General features: G+C 40.0%; 2 protein-coding genes across 7 annotated transcripts; both read right to left on the bottom strand.

The window, feature by feature from the left end:
- Positions 1–451: 451 nt before the first annotated feature.
- On the bottom strand, positions 452–12,828 carry RNF141 (ring finger protein 141). Of its 6 annotated transcripts, none has more exons than XM_059848838.1 (6): positions 12,739–12,828; positions 10,652–10,851; positions 9,076–9,184; positions 7,924–8,105; positions 4,807–4,914; positions 452–3,242 (listed from the first exon to the last, which is right to left on the bottom strand). In XM_059848838.1, exons 2-6 carry the CDS (start codon positions 10,834–10,836, stop codon positions 3,092–3,094), a joined length of 735 nt encoding a protein of 244 aa, XP_059704821.1. In that variant the 5' UTR covers positions 10,837–10,851; positions 12,739–12,828; the 3' UTR covers positions 452–3,091. The 6 variants fall into 6 exon arrangements, with proteins under 6 accessions (XP_059704821.1, XP_059704824.1, XP_059704822.1 ...); XM_059848841.1 differs by having other exon boundaries at positions 12,661–12,792; XM_059848839.1 differs by lacking the exon at positions 12,739–12,828 and adding an exon at positions 11,527–12,512.
- A 3,155-nt stretch (positions 12,829–15,983) lies between these two features.
- Positions 15,984–27,809, bottom strand: LYVE1 (lymphatic vessel endothelial hyaluronan receptor 1). The gene is made up of 7 exons (XM_059848833.1): positions 26,094–27,809; positions 24,793–25,154; positions 21,304–21,463; positions 21,059–21,198; positions 18,548–18,850; positions 17,705–17,783; positions 15,984–16,987 (listed from the first exon to the last, which is right to left on the bottom strand). Exons 2-7 carry the CDS (start codon positions 24,872–24,874, stop codon positions 16,801–16,803), a joined length of 951 nt encoding a protein of 316 aa, XP_059704816.1. The 5' UTR covers positions 24,875–25,154; positions 26,094–27,809; the 3' UTR covers positions 15,984–16,800.
- Between the last annotated feature and the right edge of the window lie 91 nt (positions 27,810–27,900).

Raw genomic sequence — 27,900 nt, 5'->3', positions numbered from 1 at the left:
TTACATAAAACGAGGAAAAATTAGGAAAAAAAATACTCCAAACCTTAGCATTCTTAGACTTAAAAATATCATAAGAAACATGATGAAATTACTTAGGGTAAAAGTGTATTATATTTCTCTGAAAATAAAAATCCTTTCCCCAAACAAACATGCTCCTCAATATTGTCCTCTAAGAATTAGAGTTGTTTCATTTTTCCCATAATCTCAGAACGTTCCAATTTATTTGTGTACCTAGAAGAGGTCAAATCAGAGCCAGTTTCTTTTTTTGCAGAGCTGCACTGAGGTACCTTGTTGATAAAACCCTTCAAAGTTTAAGAGAGCTCTGACTCACAATGCCACACTTTTAACCACACCACCTGTACAATGCAATTGTATTTGGATCAAAACTCAGTTTTCACAATTCTGTGGTACTAAAGCCAAGAGATTCCTAAAGCTTAAAAGAACTCTAACATTTCTTCCAAAGTAACTTTATTGCACAATTCATACACAAAGTTTAATATAGTGGAATGTTCTTAGCTATTAATACCATCTCTAATGTTTAAGTTACAATTTCACATTAAACCTGTAAGAAATGTTCGCTTAACACAAGAAAGTTAATTTATTCTAATGCCCCCCACCAACAGGTATTTGCAGTAATTCACATTTTCAAGGTCTAGCTTCTGGAACTCATTGCCATGTCCATGCCAATGGATTCCTTTTCCAAAATTGTTTGCTAAATGTTGCACTTCAGACTAAGTAATACCAATCAGTACCAAATTACTAGGTTTTCAGTATTAAAGAATCTATTTCTCCATATAACATACAGTACATATATTTTACAAGGCACACATTACAGTATCTACATCACAGCAGTGTGAATTACAGCAACTTAATTTAAAAAAGCTGTACAGAATATAAAGTTTACTTTTTCACTATTTAAATAATTTTTGCATTAGTTTATACTGTAATTGTCATTATGCTGCAATTAACAACTTGTTTGCATCATTATAAAATTACATTTTAAGAAGTTCATGTAAGTTCTCAGCAGAAAGTCAATTTATAAAATCTCAGTTCAGAAGTATAATTCTTGAAGTACTTGAAAAATAAAGTTAGCTTGAGTCTTTCATTTAGTTGCTCTTTCTGTTCCAGTGATACAAAAAGTTTAAAAAATTCAAAGATTATCTGAAAGTTCTGAACATGGACTAATGCAAGCTCAAGAAGCAAAAAGAAACCAAACTGGTGTGTGATTAGGAATATCTACACATATTTTGGTGGGAAATCCTGGGCCAGTAAAGATTTCCAGCCCAAACAACAACCGCCTTTATGCAACCAAACACTCCATACATTTACTGAAGAATATCTCATTGCTATCAATGGCTTAAGAAAGGGAGAAAAAAAAAAGAAAAAAGAAAAAAAGAGCTCTCAGCTATATACACTCCTAAAAGGATTTTTCCATAGGTAAATACAGATTTACACACTAAGCCATACTGGCTCTCAGATGACAGACTCATGAAGGGTATGTCGCTTCTCTGTCTTGTAACCTATGATAAATTTGACAATGGTGTCACCAGCCAAGCTCAAACAGGTGCCACACTCTGTGCACATTCTTTAACAAATTTATGTAATTAAGTTATTTTGTAGCCAATTAAGAAAAATAACCTAAATGTGCATATCTGCATGTGCACGTGCCTTTTAGTTCAGAACCTGACTGTGACAAAAGGACTTAAGCCTTATGGCATCATGGAATTTTAACAGGTATGGTAAGGAAAAATGCAGTCTCACAGTAAGCAAGATTTATGCTGTTATTCCCTCAAATGCTACACTTGAATATCTTAACTTGAGGTTACTGAGTGAGAAAAAGTAGTATTTGTTAATATACATATATATATATATAATTAATTCTCTACAGTAGCCATTCATTTCCATAACACTATTTATGCACAAGAGGCTTAAGATGGGTTTTCTGAATACTAACAAATTTAGACTGTCTAAACTCGGCTCTTAAAGACTTTATTCTGCTAGACACAAAACACAGTTGCACTCCAGTTGAGACATCCCTTTTCCAAGCTGTCACATGTGCATCTCAATCCAAGCCACATTATTGTTAAAGAAGTTTCCCCCTACTACATAAAAGCATATTGCACTTGTAGATATTAAGTAGAGCACCCTTGCTTAGATTATCACTTGTAACTCTTCATATACCTTTTAACTCTGATCTCATCACTTCAAAAACTCAAGAGGAGCAGATAAAGCCACAGCATCGGACTAAACTACACCTTAAGTGCTAATTCAAATTCTCTTCAGATATGCCCAATGTTTAGAAATAATTTTAACTGTTATTTATCAAAAACTACTGAAGCTGATTTACTGCTTTTAGGATTGTGTACAAAACTGTTTAATATTTCCAAGCTAATAAGACTATGCTAAATATCATATTTAAAAAATATTCAAAGAGATAAGTCTTGTTAGAAGAATAAGGGGAAGTGCACAAGTACATTTACAGACCTGCCTACACTCTCAAAAACAGTTTTAAAATAATTAATACTAAAAGTCATAACAGATCAGATTAAGTATCTGTAAACACTAAGAGCAGCAATAACTTCCTACTGAAGAACAGGCAGTGGGACATCTTCAAGTTTCAACAGTAAAATTTCAAATTAATAACCACTAGTGCTAACTCATCATCTTTATTCACATTAGTTGTGAATAAGGGACTGCTTTTAAGGGTAGGAACTGTGAGGTCAAGCCATCTGCCACGGTTTATCTCTGTAGCAGTACACTGTGATGCTCAAACAGCAGTTTGCAGCTGTAGTTGTGCTGTTACAAGTTGCTTCATCGAGTAGTTGAACTGTTAATTAAAATCAAACGTTGTTGCAAAAGTAAACCGTGTTAACGATCAAAAAGTTGCTGAAAGAAAAGTTCAATCACGAGCACTGCACACACAGAGACTTGCTCAGAGACCCTGTGCTTTAGGAGAGCAGCGCACACTCACAGCAACCAAGAGGAGAAGGAAAGGACAGACTGTGGAAGAGCGGCAAGGAGGGCCAAAACCAGACGCTGAGGAAAACAAAAGCTTCAAGTGGTTCTGCCATGATCAGCCTGGTGAGCAGGGTCAGGGTCTGTGGGGCTGCCCAGCCTCATCCACCATGTTAAGGATGTAAGTGGCAATGTCATCTTCTGTAGGGGCCTCTGACACCACCCAGGAATCTCCTGCCCCAGTCACCTGCCGGCGGCACACGGGACAGTTTCTGTGGCGGTCGCTCCTGTTAGGAAGGCACAGAAATGAGTGGTTTTCACTGATGGTCTTCTGCTGGCCAGAAAAAGCCAAAGAGCCCCCAAAAGGACAAACAAAATCCAAACAAAAACCAACCCAGTGAGAACTTCAAGAATGATCACATTAACTGGATTAGGCTACCTATCTATTTTGTTTGTTTAAAAACTTCTTTCTTTGTGAGGAAGACTTCTGAACGCAGCTCCATTCTTTGAGTGAAAATTTGGAATCATGTTCCTCCTAATCCCTTGCTCAGGTCAGACAGGATACCTGGCTACCTGGCCAGAAAGTTTAAGTGGAAATTCACTGTCTAAATTAATTCTTCCAATCTTCAGGAATTCAGCTGAGGTCCTTAGAAACCAATCTCCACAGGCTTCCTAGATAAAGAGAAGGAGGAGCTTTTTCCTGGGTCATGCAGCCCCACAGAAATTTAGAACTGGTCCCTTGGAGTCCCAACTCCCTCCACCATCTTGGGGGTCCCCAACACTTATGTTTGAGCTGGGAGCCTCTGTTGTGCCTTACTTCAGAGGAGATCAACCTTAACAATTGCAGACAAAAAAAAAAAAAGCATAGTGCAGCTGGAACTTAGTGAGGAGTTCAGCTGACTCATCAGGCAAAGCAGTGTATAATCCACTCTCCAGCACAGTCACTAAACTAAGCCCTGTCCTGCTGATAGATGTTAGGACATTTTTCCCAGAAGAGAGAAGTTACTTGCTGTATTCTGAGATCCAGTGATTTTTACTATGTTTTTCCCTTGTGGAAGCCTGGTGTTTGTTACAAGATTACCTCCTTTCAAAAAGCCACGAAACAAATTCTTATGCCCAAATTATATGTAAACCCATTTGTGTTAACTAGCCAAAAAACTCCTTTTTTTTAACAGAGCAGGCCTGTGTCCCCTAATGCCAGACTGCCAGGACACTTCCCTCATCCTTGAAGGCCTGCAGGGTCAGACAAGAGCTGTGTTCCTCCACAAAGGAATTCTTCTCTCCCACTTTTCCAAGAACTGGTGTAACAGAGATGCAGAAGCTGAAAAGGTGTTCAATTTACTGTGAAGCTGAACATTGTAAGCTACACGTTATATACGTAAGTTTGAAGGTGGTGCCATAAAGAAGAAATATCTTTCTGGAAGAGTCTGATATAGTTAAATCAGTAAATTGTATGCTATTTATTTGAAGTGAAAGCATAACATATGGGAAAAATAACCTCTGATAGTTATTTCCCAAGTAAGTGACAGTCCAACTTGCTTTCATATTTGCAGTCTTAACAAGCCTTAAATGAGATTTGTGAAGCATAACGTGCCAGCATCTGCATATACCATCTTCTCAAGTTTCTGAGCAAAACTGTAACAATTAAATTTTAGAAGAATAAAAATATGTAAGAAATTACAAAACAAATGCTGAACAGCATTTTCATATCTCTTTCACAAAATTTCCTGCCTTCCTTCTGCTTCAGCTTGCTTTTACTCAATTTTAAATTATATGGCAACCACAGAATCTGTCAAATCAAACTGAAACATGCATACTATAAAATAATTAATATCCTTTCATCTATATTACCATTTATCAATGCATTTCTGGCAGAAACTGTGAGCACACGGTAGGATTAGATCAGCACGCCCATCCATGCAGATGCAACATTCCTCTTCATCTGTCAGCTGTTTAACCCTGCAGAAGAGAGAGAAGACTGTTTTCTTCCAGATGTTTGATATTTATGCCCCAGTAACTACACCAGTTTAATGTTTAAACTACATTTTTCATAATAATTTGTGATGGCCAGAAAGAAACACCTGTGCTTTTAATTTGTGAATGGACTACTTATGTCATCCCAGCCTATGTCAGCAGTGAACTAAACTAAGCCAGAATGTGCATTTATTTTTTGTTTCAGGTTTTTGTGTCGGGTGCTTTTGGTGTTGTCAAGGGTTCTGTAAATTCCTTTTCATATCAACAAGGAAGTGTGAGGAGTTGTAACTGTTTCATATCACATGACTGGGCAGAAGAACAGAAACACTGTTTACATTAAAGGCAGGAGAAGAACCGGCCTTCCTGTCACTGCACCTTAGCCTGAACTAATTCATAATGAACTTTGCCAAATTTCTGTGTGCTGGTTTATATCCTAGACAAAAACATGCATGTCAAGAAGATCACTACCAGAAAGCAGGTTCACTCATTTCACATGGCATCAAAATGCCAGGAGCTGAACTACCCACTAGATTGAAAAGGCTGATTTTAGCTTGCAATATGCTCCCTATGAGTGCTCCTCAAATTAGGACTCTCAAGATGACTGTTACCACAGCTTTTCCAGTTAAACTCTCAGGTGTTTCTGTTGGTGGGGAAGTTTAAAAATTATCTCACTACCCAAGACAGATGTTGACATTTTATATCTTTTTCCCAAATATTATATATCTTTATCTAATGTTCTTATCAGGAGTATCTCAAATACTGGCACCATCAAGACTTCTCAAGTGCAAAAGGGTGCAGAGAATCCTCAGCTTTCACTGGCCTAACCAGACATGTAAAGTTTGCAATTTTATAGTCACAGCTCACTTCCAAAGCAACCAAGGAAGTATTCTAAAATGTCTGGGTTTTCCAGAAACCCTAATTTGGGAATCCCTGTTCTGACCTGAGGGAGAGAGATAGCATTCTAGAAAAAAATGGCATTTCAGGAGTTAGTCCACCTTAATGACTACTGACCAGACAATTTTTGCTTAGGTATCTAAGGGACCTTGTCAAATATAGATTCTTTTTTGACTTTTACACAATAGCCACCTACTGAACAGCAGTCAACATGCCTTTGTTTTAGCTTTCAGTAAGTCCTTGGGGTTTCCTTTTCAATTTGCTTTTGGAGAAATTACTTTAAAATGACAGATTTTTTTTTTTAACAGATGGTAGTTTGCATACAATGAGGACAACAGTCTTCAAGAAGCCTGCTCACTGTGTTCTTTAGACCTGTTCCCTTCTCATTTTCCTCCCTGATGCAATTCTGAGTACTAACCTTTAATAGCACTTGAATTTTTGAGATTTGCTGGTGTCCATACAAGCAATTATACAAGGCCTATTTATAAAGCTTCTGCAAAGTCAGCTTTAGTCACAGTACTAAGTTCCTGAAGAAACACTAAAATAAAGGAGTGACAGACAAAGGAAATGCTTATCTCTTTGTTATCAGTAAGCATAAACCACTTAGGCATATTTTGAATGTTCTGAATAGGAAGTGGATGTTGTAGAGATATGGGGTATTATTCTAGGGGGAAAAGTTAAGAAGAATTGAACAGATAACACTTGCTATTTTTAGATAGTGAGGGCTGACTTTGCAGAGCTGAAAAATGTCTGAAGGTGAGAAGAACTGAGGCAAATTGGTGGTTATCACAGAAAAATATACAGAAGATTTCATTGGTGTAGAATACTTGAAGGTGCTTCAGCTTATATATTCCTTAGTAACTTGAAAAACTTGGTTAAGACACAAGCTCACCAAACTGCATCATATTAGCAAAGTATACTGTTTTTATTTGTGACTGATACTGCCTCAAGTAACAAAGTTTACAAACAAGAAGGATGATCATCTCCTCTGTCTCCAAGTCTGAAAAACTGAAAAAGAAACTCACATAGGAAATCTTTTCTTTTCCTCATTGACTTTAGCAATATATAAAGTTGTTTTGCCTAAGTATCTGAGGTGTATGTTGTTTGATTTGTCTGTTTGAAGCGAAAGACCATTTCCAGAAAAATGTGTGTTCTGGTATAACCTTAAAGCAATTTTCCTGTTCTTTCGCAAACATGTTCACAATTTACAGGAAATTAAATGAAATCAAAACAATACATTCTGCAATCCACTGACTTAGAAAAACCAGAGGGCTCTGTGGAGTGACAACAGAGTTGACCCCTTTTTCCTTTCAACAGCTGAAGAGTGACACTCAGGCTGTTAATGAAAACACCTGGCTGCCAGCTCTTCACTGGTGAACACAGAGAACTCTACCATTTACTACCTTTTCGTGTAAAACCTAGCTCTACCTCACTTTAAACTGAGTTAGGACCATGAAAGTATTCAGGAAAAGGAAGGAATTACTGGTAGCAGCAACACTTCCACACAGGGAAAGGCTGACAGGCTTCTTGCTTTTACATTCAGTTTGAACTCAAGTTATTGCAGGTGTTGACCCCAGTCTTTTGTTTTTCCTCTGGTTAACAAAGCAGAAGGTCAACATGAGTGAGACAATTCACATTTTTCCAGTCTTGCAAGTTAAATTATTACCATAATGGATGGGTTTCTAGTGGCAACAGATGGGAACTTCCACATGCCAAAATGTAAGAGGAAGAGAAAGTTTAAGTGGAACAATAACAAAATCTTCTTAAACAAACACTGTCAAACCCCCTGGATTTGTAGCTGCAGCTGATTCCGTTTCCTCCTGTTCCCTTATTCAGGAGATTCAACATATACTATGTTTCTACTAGAACTGATGTCTAAAAGGGTTGTTCTGAAGCTAAGGTACTGTAGCAGCGTATTTCAGGATTTAACCCAAGCGCACTGCAGCTCCCTTGGTGCAAGGGAAAGTGCCTGACCCTGTTTGTGATGGTACAAAGCTCTGCAGCTATCAAGAGTGAGCAGTTCTCATCAGCAGGTATTTGTAGTTCAGGTTTGAAGCACAACTCCCAAAATGTTTATGCTGTAACTGTGTATCAAAATACCTTCCCATCCACAAGCTGGCCTGACACGAAGACAGAGACCTCCAACTCTCAGCAGCTTCTTCAGAAGTATCACTCTGTGCAAGAACTCCTGCTGCTTGACTGGTGATGTCTTTATAAAGTTGAGTGAACTGATATAAGTTCAAGATTCTGGAAGCTTCCACGATGCCACTTGTTTTATTTATCTTAAGATATGAGAATTGTTTACAATTACTTATCAGGCTTTAACTTGGCATTGCTCAGAATGTTTGTACAGCACTGCAGTTCTCACGTAAGGCAGTAGTCTCCTTCCTAAGTGTCCTTCACCACATTAATAAGCTGCAGTCTGCCTCAGCAAGAGTCAGGACTGCCCACAGCTGTTGCAGAGTGAGAAACACCACAGGCAGCACCACAATTTTAGGGCAAGGCAATTGCCATCACTACTCAAATGGATTCAGGTGTGAGTAGGGACTTACCACCCAAAGAAATGGGCTGAACTTAGAAGCAAGCACAGGATAATCAGTCATTTGATGTCTGAAAACATTGCCTACAGTGATGGCTGCCTTAATGAAAACTAGGAGTAAACAGAAAAGTATCAATTGTTGGGTTTCAAACAGAGTTTGAGGGCTGGCTTGTTTAACCACATGTTAAGATTGCTCAGGGGATTCAAGATCATTAAAGGACTTTAATGATAGGATAGAGAGGGGAAAATCTCCTTACTAGACAGAGCAAATTTCATAAGCTTTTGTCATAAATTAAAACACTTAACCTTTAGATTGGTTTTCTAAGGGATCAGACTATGTAGAGGCACACTAGCTCAACTGATAATGCCTGAAAGACCTGATTAATTTCTACTACTAATTTCAAAATCTACAGTTGGCAGTTTATGGTACCATTCGATTACTTGACCTCACAAATCACCTGCATTTGTGACTAAAGGGCTGTAAGTGCTCCACTGGAAGGCATCACTCCTTTAAACTTAGTTATAAAAATGTTTTTCGTGCCATGCTTTTTGCAGAAACTTAGAATTTAGACTTAATTTATCTCCAACAGCATCTTTGAATACATCATCTGTATCAAAACACATGTAGCAGGTGTTGGATTTTACAAGTAAAACTGACGGTCCTCAAATCTCTGCATACAAACTGGCCATCAGATTAAAATGTTCACACTTACTTTGGTGCATATTATCCTAACGATCACCTTCCAGAAAGCAGAAGAATCAGACCCAGGCTGCACTTCAAATAACAGATGTTTGTCTTGTCCAGAAGCCAATTTTGCAGTACTGAAACAAAGCAACATCAGTTTAAAGCCATGTGCTGGACCTGCAAAGATCAGCAGCCTCAGCCAAGTGCCATTATTTAGGGTTCACCTGTCTGTTCTCTATCCTTAAAAGAGATTTTAGCAATACTGCCCAGGGGCATCAAATTATAGAGTAATGTCATTCTTAGCATGTCATTGAAAACACAATCCATTTCACTTAAAACTGCACAGCAAACTTCAAAAATGCTGTGCAAGTCTTCCGATCCAGCATCAGCAAGCAGGTGTACTTTATAGACATTTAAATTCATTTATACTCTCACTGTTTATTACACTAATCACACAATCTCTTCTCCAATCTGAAAAGGTTATTTCCTCAACAGGTATGTAAAAAAAAAAGCCTGTGAGTACCAGCATACGATGATGAGGTGTATTTCTGTTAGTATATTTTAATAATGAGATAGTCAGGTGAATGTGTTAGGTGGCCTAAGATTTGTTTCTTTAATGGAACACAGACACAACATTCTATTCCACAAGAATCAGAATACATTCAGGCTTAAGTAAACACTGGAAAGAAAGAAACCACTTGAATAATAGTAGTTTGGAGTGAATGATACTAATATATGCCTGGAGTCTCAGCAAAACATCAGGTTATGTTCTTCAAAATCTATTTAGGTGTCTACCCAGAAGACAGCTGTTTTTCAAGGTCATTCACAAAAGTATGACCCTCTCCAAGACAATTTCTAAACTGAATACAAACTCACATTTTAATAAAACAGCAAACATTACAAAGCCCTTATTCAGTGTGTGCATGTTTCCACTTCCCTTTATCACTCTCACTGTATACCATAAACACAGGCTAAAAATGACAGCACTGCTTTTTGGCTCATTTCCTTTTACTGTCATTGTACTGGTCTAGTAAAAGGCAGGCTATGAAAAATCTGACAAAAACCAGCCTTTTGTTTGGGATTATCTAGGTCACTGGTTTGGGACACTAAGATACATCTCATCCTTAATGAGGAGCAGCCTGGCATGTCTGCAGAGGTGGCAGGGATGGTCACCAACATTTCTGTCTCAGGTGCCAGCCTCCTCACACAGATCTGCTGTCCCTACCAGGCTCCTGCTTCTCCTTCCTACCCAAACTGACAAGCAGAGGAAGCAGCATTGCATCTTCAGGTGGAAGGGAGAACAACAAGGGACACACATGACACTAACAAAAAACATGACTCAAAATCACCTCTTGTGAACTTCTAAAGAGAGCAACACTTGCTGGAAGAAGAGTACTGGAGAGAAGTGAATTTAAGGAGGAGAAAAGGCTTTGGTTTTGAAGTGTAATTACAGCCATTATAAAAACAAAAAGAAATGAAGGATAATTTGAAAACTATCAGGCCAGTTCTGGCTTAGCCAGCACACAATAATATATTGTATACAAGGTCTCTGTAAAACACACCAAAAAAAAAAAAAAAGGAAAAAGAAGCAAAGTAAGGCTTACATATCATTGAGTTCAGCTACTCTTCCCAGAAACTCTTCATAGGTTAGAAAACCACTTTCTTGAACCAAAGAGGCATGCTTTGCTACTTTTTCTGGCAACTTGTTTATTACAGTTTGCGTGTGGTTTGAAATCTGTTGACCCATGGTGAAGCTCTTCACCTCAGTTTTGTAGAGAGAAGTTCTCATTCACTTGTAGAGTCTCTGCCAAAAATATTTGAGAGTTACATTTGTGTGTTTGTGAATGGCTACTCCCTCACTTTCTTTTAGCTACAGTAATTATTCCACAAGTAACACAACCTGAATAGTTAGATCAGAAACAACGCAGAACACTTCAAAGAGTCTGGAATGTGGCATTATAATCTTACTAAAAATGTACTATTTTGCTTACAGCAATACTTATATTGAATTGAGTTAACTTTCCACACAGGTTCAGCTCCAACAGACATATATATAAATACATTCAATGGAATGGGAAAAAAAAATCTTAAGATGACAACAGTAATTTATGACAATCTTTGTTTATTCTAAATATCTGTACGTGCAAATATCAGAATGCCTGCAAATAAGCACATCCATGTCTGTTTATACATAGACACATTAGGAATCGGCTTTCTCACATCAAACTTTCATTGGCAGATCAAAAGAACTCCCACAGCATTCTGAAATTGGTAAGCCAAGGAATCCATGTCAGTATAAACCAATTTAGAGACCTCCCTAATCCACACAAAACACTCAACTTCAGGCTGTATTACAGAATTGACTTGCTCAAATGTCTCCAACTCCAAATTACTTAATCTTTCCTTCACACCCAAATATTTTTCCCCAAAAGTCTGCTGAAGGATTAATGCAATGCCCTCTGAGTATTTACCTACTTACTCCCCTTGATCCCCCTGCATTTGACTTCCACCAAAATGCCTCTTTGCAGAGTTGTTTGTCAAGCAAACCAGTTGTGTCAGGCCCTTTTAAGACTTCTACATATGGAGGTGTGTGAGGGCAAGGGAACTGCAGAACATCCACCTAAACTCACACACGGAGCAGTCTGACATGAGCTGCGTTACAAACTCCTGAAGGGAAACATCACAGAGAAAGCAGCGCTTTGTCCTGCAGGTAGCTGCAGCAGCGCTTGGGCTTAACCCCGCCCAGAACAAAATTTACGGCTGTTGAGATCTCACCACGCTGCGAGAAATACAGCACACCAATCGAGCATACTGAAGTACTATGCAATTTCACCACAGTAAACTTCCAACTTATGGCCGGAATTGTGACCAAATTCTGTTCCCACACAGATATGCTCCCCCTCCAGCCACTTCTCTCCTTCCCGATAAGGCTGCAGCCGCCTCCCGCCCCGCTCTCCGGGGAGTGTTCGGTGAGCACACACCCAGGCCCACACGTCAACAGCACAACCTGTCACCTTGAGGACATCTCCTCCCGGACCTCCCGGGCTTGCGCTCCTCCGAGCTTCTCAGGGAGCACCGTGCCTCCTGCGGGCCTGCCGAGCTCAGCACCTAAATCCCAGCACTGAAAAGTTTGGGGAGAAACACCTGCGAGGATGTTTGCAGAACTGGATATCGGATAAAGTTTCACCCCGAGAGTGGTCGAGCACTGAACTTCCCCAGGGAAGTGATCACAGCATCAAGCCTAAGAAAGTTCAAGAAGCGTTTGGACAACACTCTGAGGCACATGGGGTGAATCTTGGGGTGTCCTGTGCAAGGACAGGAGCTGGAGACTTTGATCCCTGTGAGACCCTTCCAACAAGGCGCTGTACGAAATGTTCCCTATTGTCCACCCTTCAAGACCCCACACTTCCCGCGTCACCCGCAGACCGACGAGGCACCCCGAGCGGCGCGGACGGGTCCGGGCACAACCCCTCACGGCCCAGGGGTGCCCCGCCCGCGCCCCGCCCGCCCTCCCCCGGTGCCGGCCCTCAGCGCCGGGCGCGGGACGGGCCGCGCTCAGCCCGGCTGCGTCACGGCCCCCCCGCCCGCTCCACCCGCCCGGCCCTGCCCGCACCCGCCGGCTTCCCCCGGGCCAGGCCTTGCGCTCGGCGCCGAGGGGCGGCGGGGGGCGGGTCCCGCCCGCCCCGCTCACCGCATCCCCGGCACGTCCCGCGGAGGAGCCGCCGCCGCCCCACGGGCACCGCAGCGCCGCGGCCGCTCCCCCGCACCGCGCAGGCGCGCGCTCGGCGGCGGCGCGCGGGGGTGACGCAAGCGCACGGCTCGCGCCGTTGCTGGGACACGGCGGACGCGGGGCCGAGAGCGGGGCTCGGGCGGCTCTGCCTGCACCGCCGCTTACAGTCCTCGGCCTCCTTCCCTCCGTCCCGGTCCCGGCTGTAAGCGGCTCTGCCTGCACCGCCGCTTACAGCCCTCGGCCTTCTTCCCTCCATCCCGGTCCCGGCTGTAAGCGGCTCTGCCCTCACCACCGCTTACAGCCCTCGGCCTCCTTCCCTCCGTCCCGGTCCCGGCTGTAAGCGGCTCTGCCCGCACCGCCGCTTACAGCCCTCGGCCTCCATCCTTCCGTCCCGGTCCCGGCTGTAAGGCCGCTGCACCCAGGGCAGCCGGCGGTGGCGTTGTCGCTGAGAGGAGCGGGCTCCGCCAGACCATCCATAGGGTCGATTAGGTTGGAAAAGGTCTGAGATCATCGAGTCCAACCTGTGATCGAACACCACCCTGTTACATGGCTCTGAGTGCCCTGTCCAGTCGTTCCTTAAACACCTCCAGGGACGGTGACTCCAGCACCGTTCCGGGCATTTCAATGTTTGATCGACACTTCTGTGAAGAAATTCCAGCTCCTGTCGAACCTGAACCTCCCCTGGCATAGCCTATGTCCTCTCATCCTGTCGCTGCTTTCCTGGGAGAAGAGACCGACCCCCTCCTGATCAGAGCCTCCTTTCAGGCAGTTGTAGAAAGTGATAAGGGCATCCCTGAGCCTCCCTTTCCCCAGGCTAAACATGCCCAGCTCCTCCATCATAATTTTGCTCCCGACCCTTCTCCAGCTCTGTTGCCCTTCTCTGGGCTTGCTCCAGCGCCTCATTGTCCTTCCTAAGGGGCCCAGAACAGGACACAGCACTCGAGGTGTGGCCTCAGCAGTGCCCAGTAAAGGGGGACAATCCCTGCCCTGCTGGCCACGCCATTATCCATTCTGACACACAGGAGAAGTGCTGTATAGAGATGGTTTGTATAAGAAACACTCTGTAATAGCTGGACTGACAAAAACAGGATCACTTTTCACCTTGCTGCCCCATCAGCAGATGCACACAGTGCTGTACTGCCTGGGATTCACAGTGCCTTCACTCTTAACTATGAGCTCTATTAAATAGTGATTTAAATGATGCTTAATGGAGTCTGAGTGCCTGGCTCTGTGGGATCATCCCAGGCCACAGCTGCTGGTGCAAATCGCGGTCTGCAGGGAGGATGTGGGCGGTGGATGTGAGTGGCAAAGATCAATGCTTGCTGACCTTTCAACAAAAAACCCCAACACCCATAAATGACAACAAGCCATTGAGAAACAGACATACTAGAACATCCTATGGGTCATGCACATCCTGATGCTGTAATATTAATTCTACTTTTTTTTTTTCTTAATTTTAAGAGGAGAAAAGGAGTAGTACTTCCCCTTCCTGCCCACTTCTGTTCACACATGGACACACGTACTTCCCACGCCAAAGGCATCCCTATATTCCAGACAGGGATTGGGCTGGACTGGAAACCTTGCTGAATTTCCTGCAGGCCAAGCACCCCTTTTGCCTAAGGTCAGCAAACATCTGTAGCCTCAGTGTGGGAATCTGAGTGGTGTTACCATCAAGTGACAAGTACAGACTGTGCTCTCCTGCTTGGTGGGATGAGTTATTTGTCCAAGGTGCTTGAGCAGCTCTGGCACATCAAGGAGCTTCAGAACTGTTGAGGAGGTCTCATTAAAAAAAAAAAAAAAAAAGCACAACACTTGAGAAAAATCAGAAACACAATGAAGAACTTCTCTTAAGTTTCTGTTACCTCTAGTTAAGGGTTTGGTGTTTGACACTCTTGGTCTAGATACTTAAATGTTTCCTGTTTGCCTTGTAGTAGTGCATCCCTTGCAATTCCATTAAAACAATGAGCAGGAATGTTTTGTACTTTCCAATTCCAATGTGACTGAGTTGTGCTAACTACACAGAGACAGTATCAAATAGAGTACTTGTTGATTGGTACTTAGAGCTGCCTTAATTCCATACAGAGCAGTGTAACAGCTCCTTTAGCCCTTGTGGTGTTGGCATAAATTGTGTAGTGAAACGGAGGGGCAAATCAAACCATGTGCATTCATCAGGTAGCAGTAGCAAGGTCAGGATGAATGCTGATTTTTTAAGGTACATGATAAAATAAGACACTTAAAGATTAAGACAATATCTTATTAAAACAGGATACATTTTTTTTTTAGCAAGTAAACACTTCAGGGGAAAAAAGTGCTGTTATTTAGCTCTAAAACATTAGAGGCAACATTATAATTATTTCTTGGCTGTAGGGAAAAGAATAGAGAAACAGGTAATTTCTAATCTCTAAAAGATGGAAAAGAGAGTCAGAAGGAAGATTTTTAAAATTTCCCAAACGACCTGGAATCCACTATGTTTACTGTGTCCTCAGGCCCGTTTGCTACTCTGGCACGTTCATGACTGGTGGCTGTGGCTCTTCCTGATGGCCTTACTTGTGCTGTCTACTCCTCACAGAGCACTTCTGTGCAGGACACAAGGTGTTACTGTGATGTTTTGCAAGGAGAGGAGTTACTTAACTGGCTGGGAAAGCTGTGTCTAGTGCTGTCCTCTGTTGCACATTTTTCTGCTAAAATTCTGCTGATGGACATCTGAAATGAGCTGTTTTTAGAGCTGCACTGAATCACTTGGAGCCATAAAATATTTCTGAACTATCCAAAAAAAAAAAAAAGGTAAAAAGAGAAAGCAAAAAACACCCCAGGGAATCTCTTAAGTATAATGCTAGAAATACACTATAAATCATTACTAGTGGAATGTATAAACTTTAAAATTTTAAAATTTATGTGAATGAAAAATATCCAAGTTCATAACCCAGTATCCTACACTGTTGAAAACACAATATAGGTGACCAGTTCTATTGCTATTTTAAAAATTATTATTATTATTATTGAAGACTATGTTTCTCAAGCTGCCTGATGAAGGAAAAAACTTCCTTTGGCATAACAACCTCCTTCAAACAAAGATAAGTTATCTAAATTCTTTATTCAGGAAAATATTTGATAAACTGCTAGTGTTGTTATAACAACTAATTACTTCTGTAACATTATGGTTATATGAATTCTTTTTACCATGAGATAGTTTTCATGAGAATAAATTGTCCAGACAAACAAATCCACCATAGTTTATTTTTTAGGGAGCACCGTAGACATTCCATATCACCTGAGACCTTTATTATGAAAGCCACATATAAATACACAAAAAAGATCTCTAGTATAAGTCTTGTTCAAGGATTTTTTTGTCCCCCTCTGCCAAATTTCTCATGTGAGAGAATGCTGATGGTTTCAATAAATAAAACAGTAAATTATGATACAATGAAGGTATCTAAGTAAGTTATTCACTGCTGCGTATATATACACAGACACATCAGCATCTTTGTACCCTGCTTTGGGCATTTGAATGACAGTGGGTTAATCCTTTGTGTTTTTACTCCCTTGTAAACAGAACTGTTTCTTCTGTTTGTAAACAGACATTTTTTAAAGCAGCATGCAACTACTGAATGGAAATAAGCTAATCTACATGAGGAAGAAATACAGTGCCAGTTTTTATTTTAGGCATTAGGCTAGCAGAGATCCTCCAGCCAGATATAAAAACCTTTCTATTATATATTGATCTAAATTCCATGCAAATAGTTAATGTAGTACATGTTGTTAATAGCATATTCCTAATTGCTTCTTTATTAAAGATGAAAAATGAGCTGTAATATGGATTTGTAGAATTTATTTCAAGTAAATAGGATACCACGTTCTTCTGCAAGAATATCTGTTACCAAAGATGTAATTATTAAAAAACCAAGGTTTCATATGTTAAAGACAGAGAAAATATGAGTATTTACAATCACTTATGTTTAAAAGCACTGCTAAGTTCTGTGTGCTTTATTTTATACTTCCATCAAGAACTGTACATTCTTTCCTTTAAACTTCTGCTTCTAGACATTTTACTGTGGCCTCAGGCTTAGTTTTACACTCTTCTACCTTATTTCCATTATTCTGTGTTTCCTTCTCAGGTGTTTGGTCATTTGATTTTGTCTCTTTGAGAGCAGTAGTTACAACTGTTTCTTTTTGCTGATTCTTGTTTAAAAATGGTAAGGTTTTCTTGTACCTTCAAAAAGAAAAAAAGATAGTAAAGCAGAAATACTGATATAGTTTGGTAGCATCACTCTAACAGCCAGAATTAAATTACCATACTCAAGCAGAAGTCTGTCAGAGGATAGTGGCATGCTAGATCGTTGTGCTTTTTCCAGCAGTGTGCTTTCTAAAGAAATATTTTGGTATTTTTTTAAAAACCAGACAATGTATAGTCAGGATTTGTGCTACACAATGATAAAGCTGTCTGGGCTAGGGTGTGAGAACTGCACACTTTTTAGTAGCATTTAATGATGCACTGTGTTGAAAGTCTTTAAGTTTGACAAATGAGTTCAACAATTATTTTTTTCTGAGCAAAATCATAGTGCAATAATAAAAACTTTCACCTTGAGTGTGACATAGAAAAAAAAAGGATAAAACTGGTTTATGTATGAACTGATGCAGATTTCAATGTTGCTATTTTGAAACACTTGGAAATGTTTCACACTAGGCATGATTGACCAGTTAAAAGCAGGCAATATTTTTTTGTGTTCCTTTTCTAAAGCAGGGAGTGGCAACAGCAACAAGAAACTCATCTGCATAAAAACAGGGTTTAAGATTTTTTAAATTTGTGCAACACTATTATGTTATCATCACTACTTCTCTGTTCTTTAGTATATATTTTAAATAATCAGTGATTGCACTCTAGGAGTTATGTCACTCCAAGAGAGAAAAAAAAAAAAAGGCAACTTACTTTTTGATATAACAGACTGCTAGAACAACAGAAATAATGAAGAAGATGATTGCCAGGACAAGAAGTGCAGTGGGGATACCTGGAGATAAAAGTGATATAAGCACAGGGTTTTTATTTATGTACTTAAAGCTGATGTTCTGAAGGCTTAAGAGCAAAAATCTGGATTCTTCTAAAACCAGCCTCTTATAAGAGTTCATACACATGAACTGAAGAATAGAATACTAGGAAGATCAAAAGCTGAGTTGCTCCTGCTCATTTCTTTCAGAATAGCCTAAAACTGGTGTTTAGGCCATCCCTGACAGGTACTTGTCTAATCTGCTCATTGGAGGATTTTTACAACCTGCTTGGAGAACACATTCTTGTTATTAACTATCCTTACAGTTAGCATGCCTTTCCTCATATTTGGTCTGTTTCTCCACTGCTGTGCATTAGGATTGCTTACTCACACCTCGTATCTCAAGAACAATTCTCCTTCAAACTCTCTTGGCTTCTTTTGGTTTTAAGAACCTGGTGAATTTTCCATTACACTTGAGAGTGTTTGCCAGGTTTTTTCAGAAATTTTTTACCTCAAATCACATTAACCAGAAAGAACTTGCACAATTTCACATTAAAATTTATCATAAAGTATAAAATCAGATCTTAGTTTTTCTTAAAAACTATTTTAAAATCCTCTGCCCTATAAGCCTTGTTCTGCAAGACCAAAACACTCCTATTCTGCCTCCAGGTTTAGCTATATCAAAATGGATGGTGGAGCAGCAAACAAAAATAGCAGTGAACAGTTTGATTACTGACTTCTACATAAATAGCTCTTTTCATTAAATAACTACCACATAAGGCCTTTACCTCCAAAAACAACAGCATCATTCTTAAAGGCCAGGTGGGGAGTGTGCTTGGGAGAGTCAGTGGGGGAGTGCTCCTCTGGCACTGGTGTGGTGGGCCCCTCTGTTGGTAAGAGCGTTTCAGTCACACACACCACACGAAATCTCTTTCTCAGGAATTGTTCTGCCTCAGTCACAGTCTCAGCAGACACTGCTGTGATGTTCTCAGTCAAATCAGAGGCTGAATATGAACTTAAGTCCCTTGATGCAGTTGATAAAGGAAGTGTGGTTGTAGTTGGGTCTGGTTGACATGAATTAATCTGGACATCTGCAGCAGGGAAAAGAAATACATAAAAGTTGTGTTGGATGCTGCTTTTGTACTTACTGCACACACATTTATTGAAGTTGTTCCTCAGTCTTTCCCTTCTGGAAATTTTTATTTTTTTGTTCACAAAAGCTTTACCCAAACCAGGCAAACATATCCTATTTCAGATATGTGGTTACAACCTAGATTTTACAGCTTTTATCATTACTCACGTAGTTACGCACTCCTTTGAGCAACCATGGTACTCATTTTATGATTCCAAAGCAATGACTATATCCCTCATGAAAACTACTTAGAGTAATACTGCATATAAAACCCAACAATATAACCTCCCACAGAGCAGGGAGCAGCTTAACTCTTAACTGCAGATCCAATATTCAAAAATGTTTCAATTATATTATTTATATGTTCAAAATATATGCATGTACTGTTGATACTTGGAAAATTAATTTGATTTCCTGTAAAATAATGTAGCCCATAAAAGTTTCAAATAAATCAGACACCAGTGTGAGATAATAAAAAGATCTGATTGTAAGTGGAGAGGAGAGAATGGGAAGTAAAAAACTTCAGGTTTGAAGAAAAATAAGTAATTTCCAGAAATTAAGTCATTTAATAGAAGTAGATGTTGTCTATATAAAAATGTAGGTGCAAGTGAAGTTTCATATGGAGTTGGAAGAGCTGAGCTCTGAATCAGGCTCCTGTGAAAATGTGAAAATTATACTTTGCTGGTGAAATTCTGTATTATGTAAAGCTATAAAAATTTCACTAAAGTAACAACCAGGTTAACATAAATAACAGGGAAAAGATGTATGTGCTGTTTTCCAAGTGAATCCCCATGGGGAGTCTGATGACGCAGTCACCTTTACAGAACGAAATGCCAAAGGGCAGGGGCTTGACACTTTTTCCACTATGGTTTTTCAAGAGCTTTTGGCAAGTTTTTTGGCACAAGAAAATTGACAAAATGAGCTTCTGACAAATATTTTGGAATGAAATGGAAAGAAATGCCTGGAACAGGCAACAGTTTGGAGATTAAGATAAAGGACTGCAGAATGTGAAATATACATTAAATGGTTTTCTAACCATTGAGCAAGCTAAACTTTCTTCACACACTCTAACAGCATATATGTATTTACTTTCTTTTAATTAAAGCAAAACAAAGCAAATAATTTGGAGTTACTTGCTGCCTTTTTAGCATCACCAATTTACCCAACACTTTCAATGCAGAATAACACATTTCTTGCAGTGAATCACCATGTGGCACAGGCCTTCTCACTACAGCTTTATTCCTCAGTCTCTTTGGAGCCTCCACTGTTCACAGTCACCAGGCAGGATCTCGGGTCTTTGCATTTCCATCTTTCTCCTGCTTTCCAACCCTTGTTCACACAGCGTTCCTGAAAACTTTCAGGATTTTAACATATCCTCTTGCTCTTGTTATCTAAAACTCATTGGCAAAGTCTAGGAACTGATTATAAAGAATGAAATGATCCTTTATTTGGTCTAATTATTGGGATATTTGTCATGTAATAACTATAGAGATGGGACACAACATCTCTAGTTACTTATTTTTAGTAGAAACCATTAAGAAACAATATTGATCTGTTGTGCTGAGATCTAACTTATATCAAGTTCTACTGTTGGACTTCAGTCTGTAAATAGCCAGTGAGGGGAAGGGCAGGTTTTTTCACACCTAGGGTGATGCAAATTAGAAGAGCTGTTGGATTTTACTGGTTAGGAATCTAATTAATTTTATGGTTTCTTGGCAGTTCTGGCTTATAATTTCATTTGACTTAATGGATAGACCTCCCTTTATAAAAAAAAAATAAAATCCAATTTTCCTGAAGTACCCCATTCTTAGCTTAGACACACCACACACAGATACCCTGGTTAAAGATTCAATCACTCTCTTTTAAATTATCATGCCCAAATAATCAAAATATATTAAAAGCACTGTGTCAACATTAAGTAATGGTGAAAACAACTCTTCCTCAAGAGCTTTAATGGCAGCACCACATTATTAATTGGGATTAACTGAATTCACCTTTTGCATTTCTTGAAAGTTTCTGAACTAAGAACAGCTTGACAATGTTTAAGACTGGGGGAAAGGGTCAACAAATTGTAGGAAATTCTCACTTTATGATTTTTTTCATGCAAATTTAAAAATTTTAATATAATCCAAAACACACAGAAAATGCAGTTGTCATGCTTACATACCTGAGGAATTGAAGCAGTAGAGATGAAATTTTTTATCCCTGCCAGCATTCCATTGTACTATTCCAGTTTTTCCCTGACCACATCTCTGGTTGGATGTTATCCGAGGAATAACAGCAAACCCTTCTTTCACCCATCCAAAGCTACAATAAAAAGAATCAGTGATTTTAGTGTGAGATTTGTCACCAGCCTCAGCTGTGTGTGAAGGTGCTCACTAAAGGTAGTGGGCACTAACTGATGGCACATACTTGCATGTTTCAAAGCCATGTCTCAAAGCCTCTTCCACTTGTATTTTACTTGCCAACTCTAGGTTGAATTGATTGCATCCATGACTTGCTTCCGAGAAATTCACTTTCTGATCAAGATAAATTCCTATACCCTTGATCCTGCAAGGTGAATTAATGGAACCTGTAATTAAGCCATAAAATAGTCAAGGTTAGTATTTGAATATTAACATTTATTCCTCATGAAGAATTTAAGATCAACCGAATTGAACATTTTTAAAAATTTCTAGCTTGAGGATAGCAGAAAACTAATTTCTAGCATAAAAGACGTATTTTAAAAATAGAAAGTATTTTTTAAACACTGTAGTCTGGGATTTCAAGTGGTTTGACTGTCATTAGACTGGATACAGCCCTTTTTCTTTCTGTTCTTTTTTAAAATTAATTAAAGCTAGCTGTTGCACCAAGTCATAGATACTGTTATTACACCCTTGTTATTGAGATGGTAAGGTATATAACAGCAAAGGAGTTACACATAATTTTTCATGAAATTAATATACCAATAAGAAAATAAAAATATTTAATCATTTCTGATGTTCCTTGTTCCTTATTCCTCCTAAACTCTTTTTTTCCTTTTTTTCCCCTAGCTTTGCATGATACTTCCATCCCTCAGCCACTGTCAAGTGCTCCATTTACTGTGTTTGACAGAGAGCAGGGAAAGAGGAGATAGGGCTGGTGAATTTAACACTTTTCCAGGCAGTTCATCCAGCTTTTTAAATAGCCACAGCTGGCACACTCTTTGTGACACCTGCACCAGCAAGTGCATAGCTCAGGTTACACCTGCTCTTCTTTCTCATCTGTGTTAAGGGAATAGGGATTTGGCACAAATAAGGAGAAAAGGTATTACTCTTTTGCCTCCATATTTTACTGTGAGTATTTACTGGGGGGGGAAAAAGATTATTTTGGAGTCACATGCAGCAACTGCCCTGTCGAAGGAAACATTTCAGTATTTCATTGCAGACATGTCAGATAATCACCAGCCACAGGTGTTACTTCCTTGCTCAATATGTTTGTCAGACTGTATTTACTAGGTATGTACATTAATGTGTATTTGATAAAACCTGTGCTTCAGAATACAGGCAGTCCATAAACTCTCAAGGCAGGGTGAAGTGATGCCTCCATATCCACCCCATGACTTCTAAACAACACAAATTAAACTGAATTTTGTGAATGAAAACATAGAACTGGCAGCTAAACTACTCTCGTGATGAGAAGGGGATAAAGGTGACTAAGCTTGTGTGGGGTGCTAAGAAACCAGACAGGCTTTTAGCTCCTGCTCCCTCTGGATGTGGTGGGGCTGGAAATGGCTTTTGGAAAATGATGTTGTCCTTACATTTAGTTTAAATATTTGGAAGAGCAATCTTTGAATCAGGTGGCTTTATCTCAGCAGAGAGGGAAAGCCACTGAACCCTTGAGGAGCCCCCTCAGACAAACTGTGGCTGCATCCAGCCCTGAGCTGAACGTAAGTCAAGCCCAGACACATTGCAGGGGGATGCAGAGAAGTCCTGGTGCTCAATGAAGGTGTGTGTGCTGTTAGCAAGGACTTCAAGTCTACCTTCTTTAGTCTGTTTTCCTACCTTCAGATCTGAGCCAACACAACTTTCAAAAAGTGTAATGTTGAGAAAGGAAGTTTCTCAATTATTAACTTTACAAATTTCAAATAAAGCTGAGCAGCTGACTGAAAAGAATTTTATGAAATCTTAGAAAATTACCTAGGTACTGGTGAACTGCTACATTCATTAGTCATTCAATTACAGAACAAATATTGTCACATATGTATTGCAGGATAGATCCACAGCATAATACAGAAATTCAGCACCAGAAACTTAGGTTGCAAATTATAAGAAAAGTGACTCTAGGATATGGACCAAAGTTCTGTCTTAAAAAGTGCTAAGCTTTTTAAAACAAAACAGTGATTTATTGATACATTTTCTAAAAGTTCTGAATTTCACACTGTGAGGAAGGAATCCAAAAAGAGAACAGTATCCTCTTCAAGTCTCTTCACAGCTCATTAAATCACCCCTGAACTCTGTTCTAAAGATGACTGAGTTTGTACAGAAGGCAGACTAATCCTTTATCCTTTTTGGGCCACGAGCTACACACAGCTGTACTTTAAGCTCTGCTGTATTCAGATAAGTTAGTACTGGCACATTCTGCTCAGTATTTTGGTCTTGGGTTAAAAAAATTCATTTACTGAAATAAATGAGAAGACCTAGACAGAAGAATCTCAGAGCAAGACAAAGTTGCCATTGGACAGGAAGAAAATTGTTCAGTTTTTGTAAGCTGTGGATGTTGGCCTTGATGTGTATTAGCTCCCTTTTTGGTTTTTATTTTGGGGGGAGCTGTTGTTTTTCTCTGTTTGCCTCGTGTCTAACCTTCACTCTGATTCATTAGTGTTCCCTTTGGCTGCTGGTGTCAGGGAGCAGCAAGTATAAGGCTGCTCCACAAGGAAGAGGGCCAGGAGCAGAGGGGGACAGGCACAGTCCCACAGCACCTCAGCAGCACTGCAGTGGGGATGGTGGCAGGTTTCACTGCCACCCAGAGAGCAAGACAATGAGTCAGACATCCAGAAAGTCCATTTGGGAACAGCAGGAGATGGTTCTACACATGCCTGAAGTCCATCCTGCAGACAAGGTTACAAGCCTAAATGCAGGGTCCATATGTGAAGCCCAGACAGCAAATCACTACAGGAGGGGACAGGACATGCCCCAAAGCAGCTCCAAGACACAGCTGGAGATCAGCCCTGAGCTCAGCTGGAGCTCTTGGAGCCATGAGGGTGCATGAGAAGGTATCCCAAGGAAGGGTACTTCCTCAGGCTCTCCTTTTCCCCAGTGGAATTGTGCAGTGTTGGTTTTGCTGGAGGACACTACTGTTGTTGGGTACTCCAGTCTTGTGGAATTTAAACAGGACTTGAACATCTAATTCACTCACTCCAGAAGCCTTTCAGGAGCTGAGAAAATCAATTGTCTGCAATAACTGTATATGTTTTTTAACATAAATAGAACAAGCATTAAATACTTGAAAAACAACAAAGCATCTGGAGGCTTCTGGTGTGCACTGAGCTTCTGCAGATATCCCAGCAGCTACTGCAGTAAGGATGGATTCCGTCAAGTTAATAATGGAATTTAAAAGAGAACTGGTGTCATGTTTTGCTCTGGTATTTAAAATGATACAAAATAAAGTTACATTTCAATAGATCTGAGCTTAATCCTAAATGCAATACCAGATCTTTAAAATAAGCAGTTCTGTGGCATTTAGATTCAAAGGCTTTAGCATTTTCAGCAACTGAATTAGACCAATGGAAGTTTCCCTAGATGCCAGTTTTTGTTGCACTGTATTCTCAAAATCCTTTGGCTTCTTTTGCCAGAAACACATTTACACATGCTCCTTCCCCACATTTTTGTTTGTAAATCCAGCTCCTTTTTTCAAGACTTTAAAAAGTGGAACTTTACATACCTGTTACAAAGTAATTTTGAGCCAGGAATGTCATAACCCAGATGAAAGACACTGCTGAGGTAACTCCAAGATAATTTGCCATTGCCACCAGCTTGGAAAACTCAGAAAAGTAGGAAATTCAAGGTAGTTTGTCTCCTGTGCTGAGGAAAGTTAAGGTATTGGATGCTGTCAGATGATGAGATGACTTCTGGAAAGCAACTTCAGCTGTCACTGCAGTGCTTCATAGAAAGAATGCCAGAGGCAGCGCGGTGGCTGTCCCACTGCAGGGCGAGGTCACGGAGCGGAAATCCCTCATCACCCTTCCCACTGGCTTTCATGTGGGATTGCTGGAAAATGTCACTGCTGCTGATTCACAAGCACGGCTGAGGAAGGGAGATAAGGCTGTTACACTGCTAAGTCAGTAAACACTTCGAAAGAAGGTTTTCTTTTGCTGTTTTTTCCTGTTTTACTGATGAACAGATCATTACTTATGTTGTCTATTCATCTGGTAAATAAAACAAATCTTCTATCGTATCACAATATGCCACACAAGATTTTTCTTTTTTATTGGAACTGGAAGGGCATCCATTCCCCATTGACCTATTTGTCTTGATGGAGTAGTTTTACTTTTTTTTCTCCTTAGAGTTCGAATGCAAAAATAGTTTCCATAATACAGAGGTAATATGAAACTTATTTTTTAAGAGATTTGCAGATACACTGCTGTAAATGGGATTCCTTTTGAGACCATAGGTACAGAGGTTGCAGCCAGTGCCATCACTGCTGCCTTTTGTGAAATCCCAACAAACAGTGATTCCCTTGGATTGATTCAAAACACAGATGGTCCTCACAGGTATAATTTTAAAACTTTCAAGAAGTCTTAGCAGATTTTTTTTTCCAGAGGTTCCAATAAACAGAGCAGGAATGGAGTTCAAGGGATGGGCTGATTCCTTTAGTGTCAGTCATGTCTGCTGTATCTACGTTATTCCTGACAGATGTTTGTCTAACCTGTTCACAAAGACTTCCAGTGACAGATTCCTAACATTTCCTCTAATGCTCTTGTTCAGTGCCTCACTGTTCTTTACAGTTCAAAGGTGTTCCTGACACTAACTTGACTTAGCCATTCCCTGGTACAAACCTATCACTGCTTTTCCTGCTGGCAATGGACTTGGAAGATAGTTTACTCCCTTATGTTTTGCAACTATTTTATGTTTTTGAAGAGTTGTGCCTCTGCTTCCATTTTTCTTACAGCTAAGAAACCCCTGCTGTCTCACTCTCTTGCTCCACGTAATGCCTTGCCAAGACTAATTAATAAATTGCTTTACCTGCTTTACAGTTCAGAATAGTGTCAGTCTTTCAATTTTTGCAACAGTATGACTTTCTTACATCACGTTCAGCTTGTGACTGAGCAAACTTTTAGACATCCAGTGTCTCCAGGCTGTTTTCAGAGTCCTATAAACACAAGTATAACAGTGTAAAACTACCTCTAAACTGTGGTTTGCATTTAGAAAGTCCCCAGTCAATACATGAGATAGCATTAACTTTTACTGGGGCACAGGCACATCTCCTGCAGCAGCATGTAACAGGGCTGTTAGATGGTGCTCTGTAACACAGAGCCTGAAGAGAATGATGGGGGTCAGTGAGATCATGTCTCCATTAGCAATGATGAAATGAAAATTGGGTTGTGTTTGAGCTGTAGTTTGGAACTGAATTTGGTAAAACTCAATGAGATCTTTAGACAAGTTCTAGCTCCAATTTCTACTCCCTCCCTTGTTGTGCTGTACTTACCTGCCTCAACAAAGCCATGGCAAAGTCAGATACTGTAGGCAGACTTAGCTCTCATTTGAAGAAGGCTGTAAGAGGATTCACTGGCATTCACAAGGCAGAAGCAGAACTAATTATTAGTTATTCTGTAGCTCCCATGGACTATAGACTGTGGCTGTAAAATACTAAGAACATTAAACAAAATATTTCCATTGAAAATGCTTACCTTGAACTAAGTATTTCCTACCATAAAAACTAAAAAATAGCTAGGTTTCTGACATTTTAAAATTGCATGTTACTTGTCCTGCCAGATCTTAACATTTTGTGCCGTGGTAAAGTTCCTTTAGTCAAACTCTTGATGCTTTTAGGATTTTTAGCTGTAAAAATGAAATAAACACCTTTGCAACACCAAACAATATGAGCTCCTTCAGAAGGTCTTCCAGATTAGGAGAGGGAGAACAGAATTTTAGAATGACGAAGCAAGACTGAAATAACTTTGGTTTTTGGGTGTTTCTTCCTTTTTATAGTTCAGCTGCTCCAAAACTGCGTGGAAGATCACTTATCTGGACTGTAAAGTACAAAAGGTCTTTAACCTTTTGGTGTGTCTTCTTCATAATCAGTGTGCTAAAAAAAAGCAGACCTATACTGAATGATTAATTAGTCTTTGACCTAAATACTTATTGTAACCTATATGAAAAATTCCCAACCTTTTATGTCAGCATGTTTTAAAATGCTGATGAGGATTGCTAAACAGAAAACTTTTGATAAGGCAGAACACATGTAACTGTTTCCTACAATCATTTCAAAAGGAACTTTGAAACCTGAACAACAGTAGAGGAAACAAAAAAAATTTGTTCACGTAGAAAATACAAATATCAGGGTCCTTCCATGGAAACAGTAATTCCTTTCCAGGTTGTTGATGTCCCAGACTTTGTCCCTGGGAGGACCATCAGAGATTCAGAACTTGAGGATTGACTCCTACCCACTGTCAGCAAGTCTGCTCCCCACCAGACCCAGGCTTCCCAGACCTCCCAAGCCCACAAAGCAAATAAAGACTCCTGACCTTTCACCCAGAATCCTTGGGTTACAATTTCCCTTGTGGCTCCCGCCTTCAGCCTCCTCCTGGACATGTGGCCTCCCTCTGAAGCAGGAGTTAAACTCTTCCCAGGATATTTCAGCTTCCTCTCTCAGCTGCTTTCTAGGGCATGGCAGGGATGGTCCTGCTTCCAAACACTTTCTCCATTGACACAGGAGTTTGTTCTCCTTTTCTGTACTATTTTCCTGAAGAACTGGAAGACTAAGAGCAAGATCCTTGGAACATGTAACAGTGTAGAGAAGGCAGGACTTATTTCATGAGGACACAGCCAT

This window comes from Haemorhous mexicanus, chromosome 6 (assembly GCF_027477595.1).
Source record: "Haemorhous mexicanus isolate bHaeMex1 chromosome 6, bHaeMex1.pri, whole genome shotgun sequence".
Lineage (NCBI taxonomy): Eukaryota > Metazoa > Chordata > Aves > Passeriformes > Fringillidae > Haemorhous > Haemorhous mexicanus.
The sequence above is the reverse complement of the archived record's forward strand: the minus strand, read 5'-3'. Positions and strand labels throughout refer to the sequence as shown.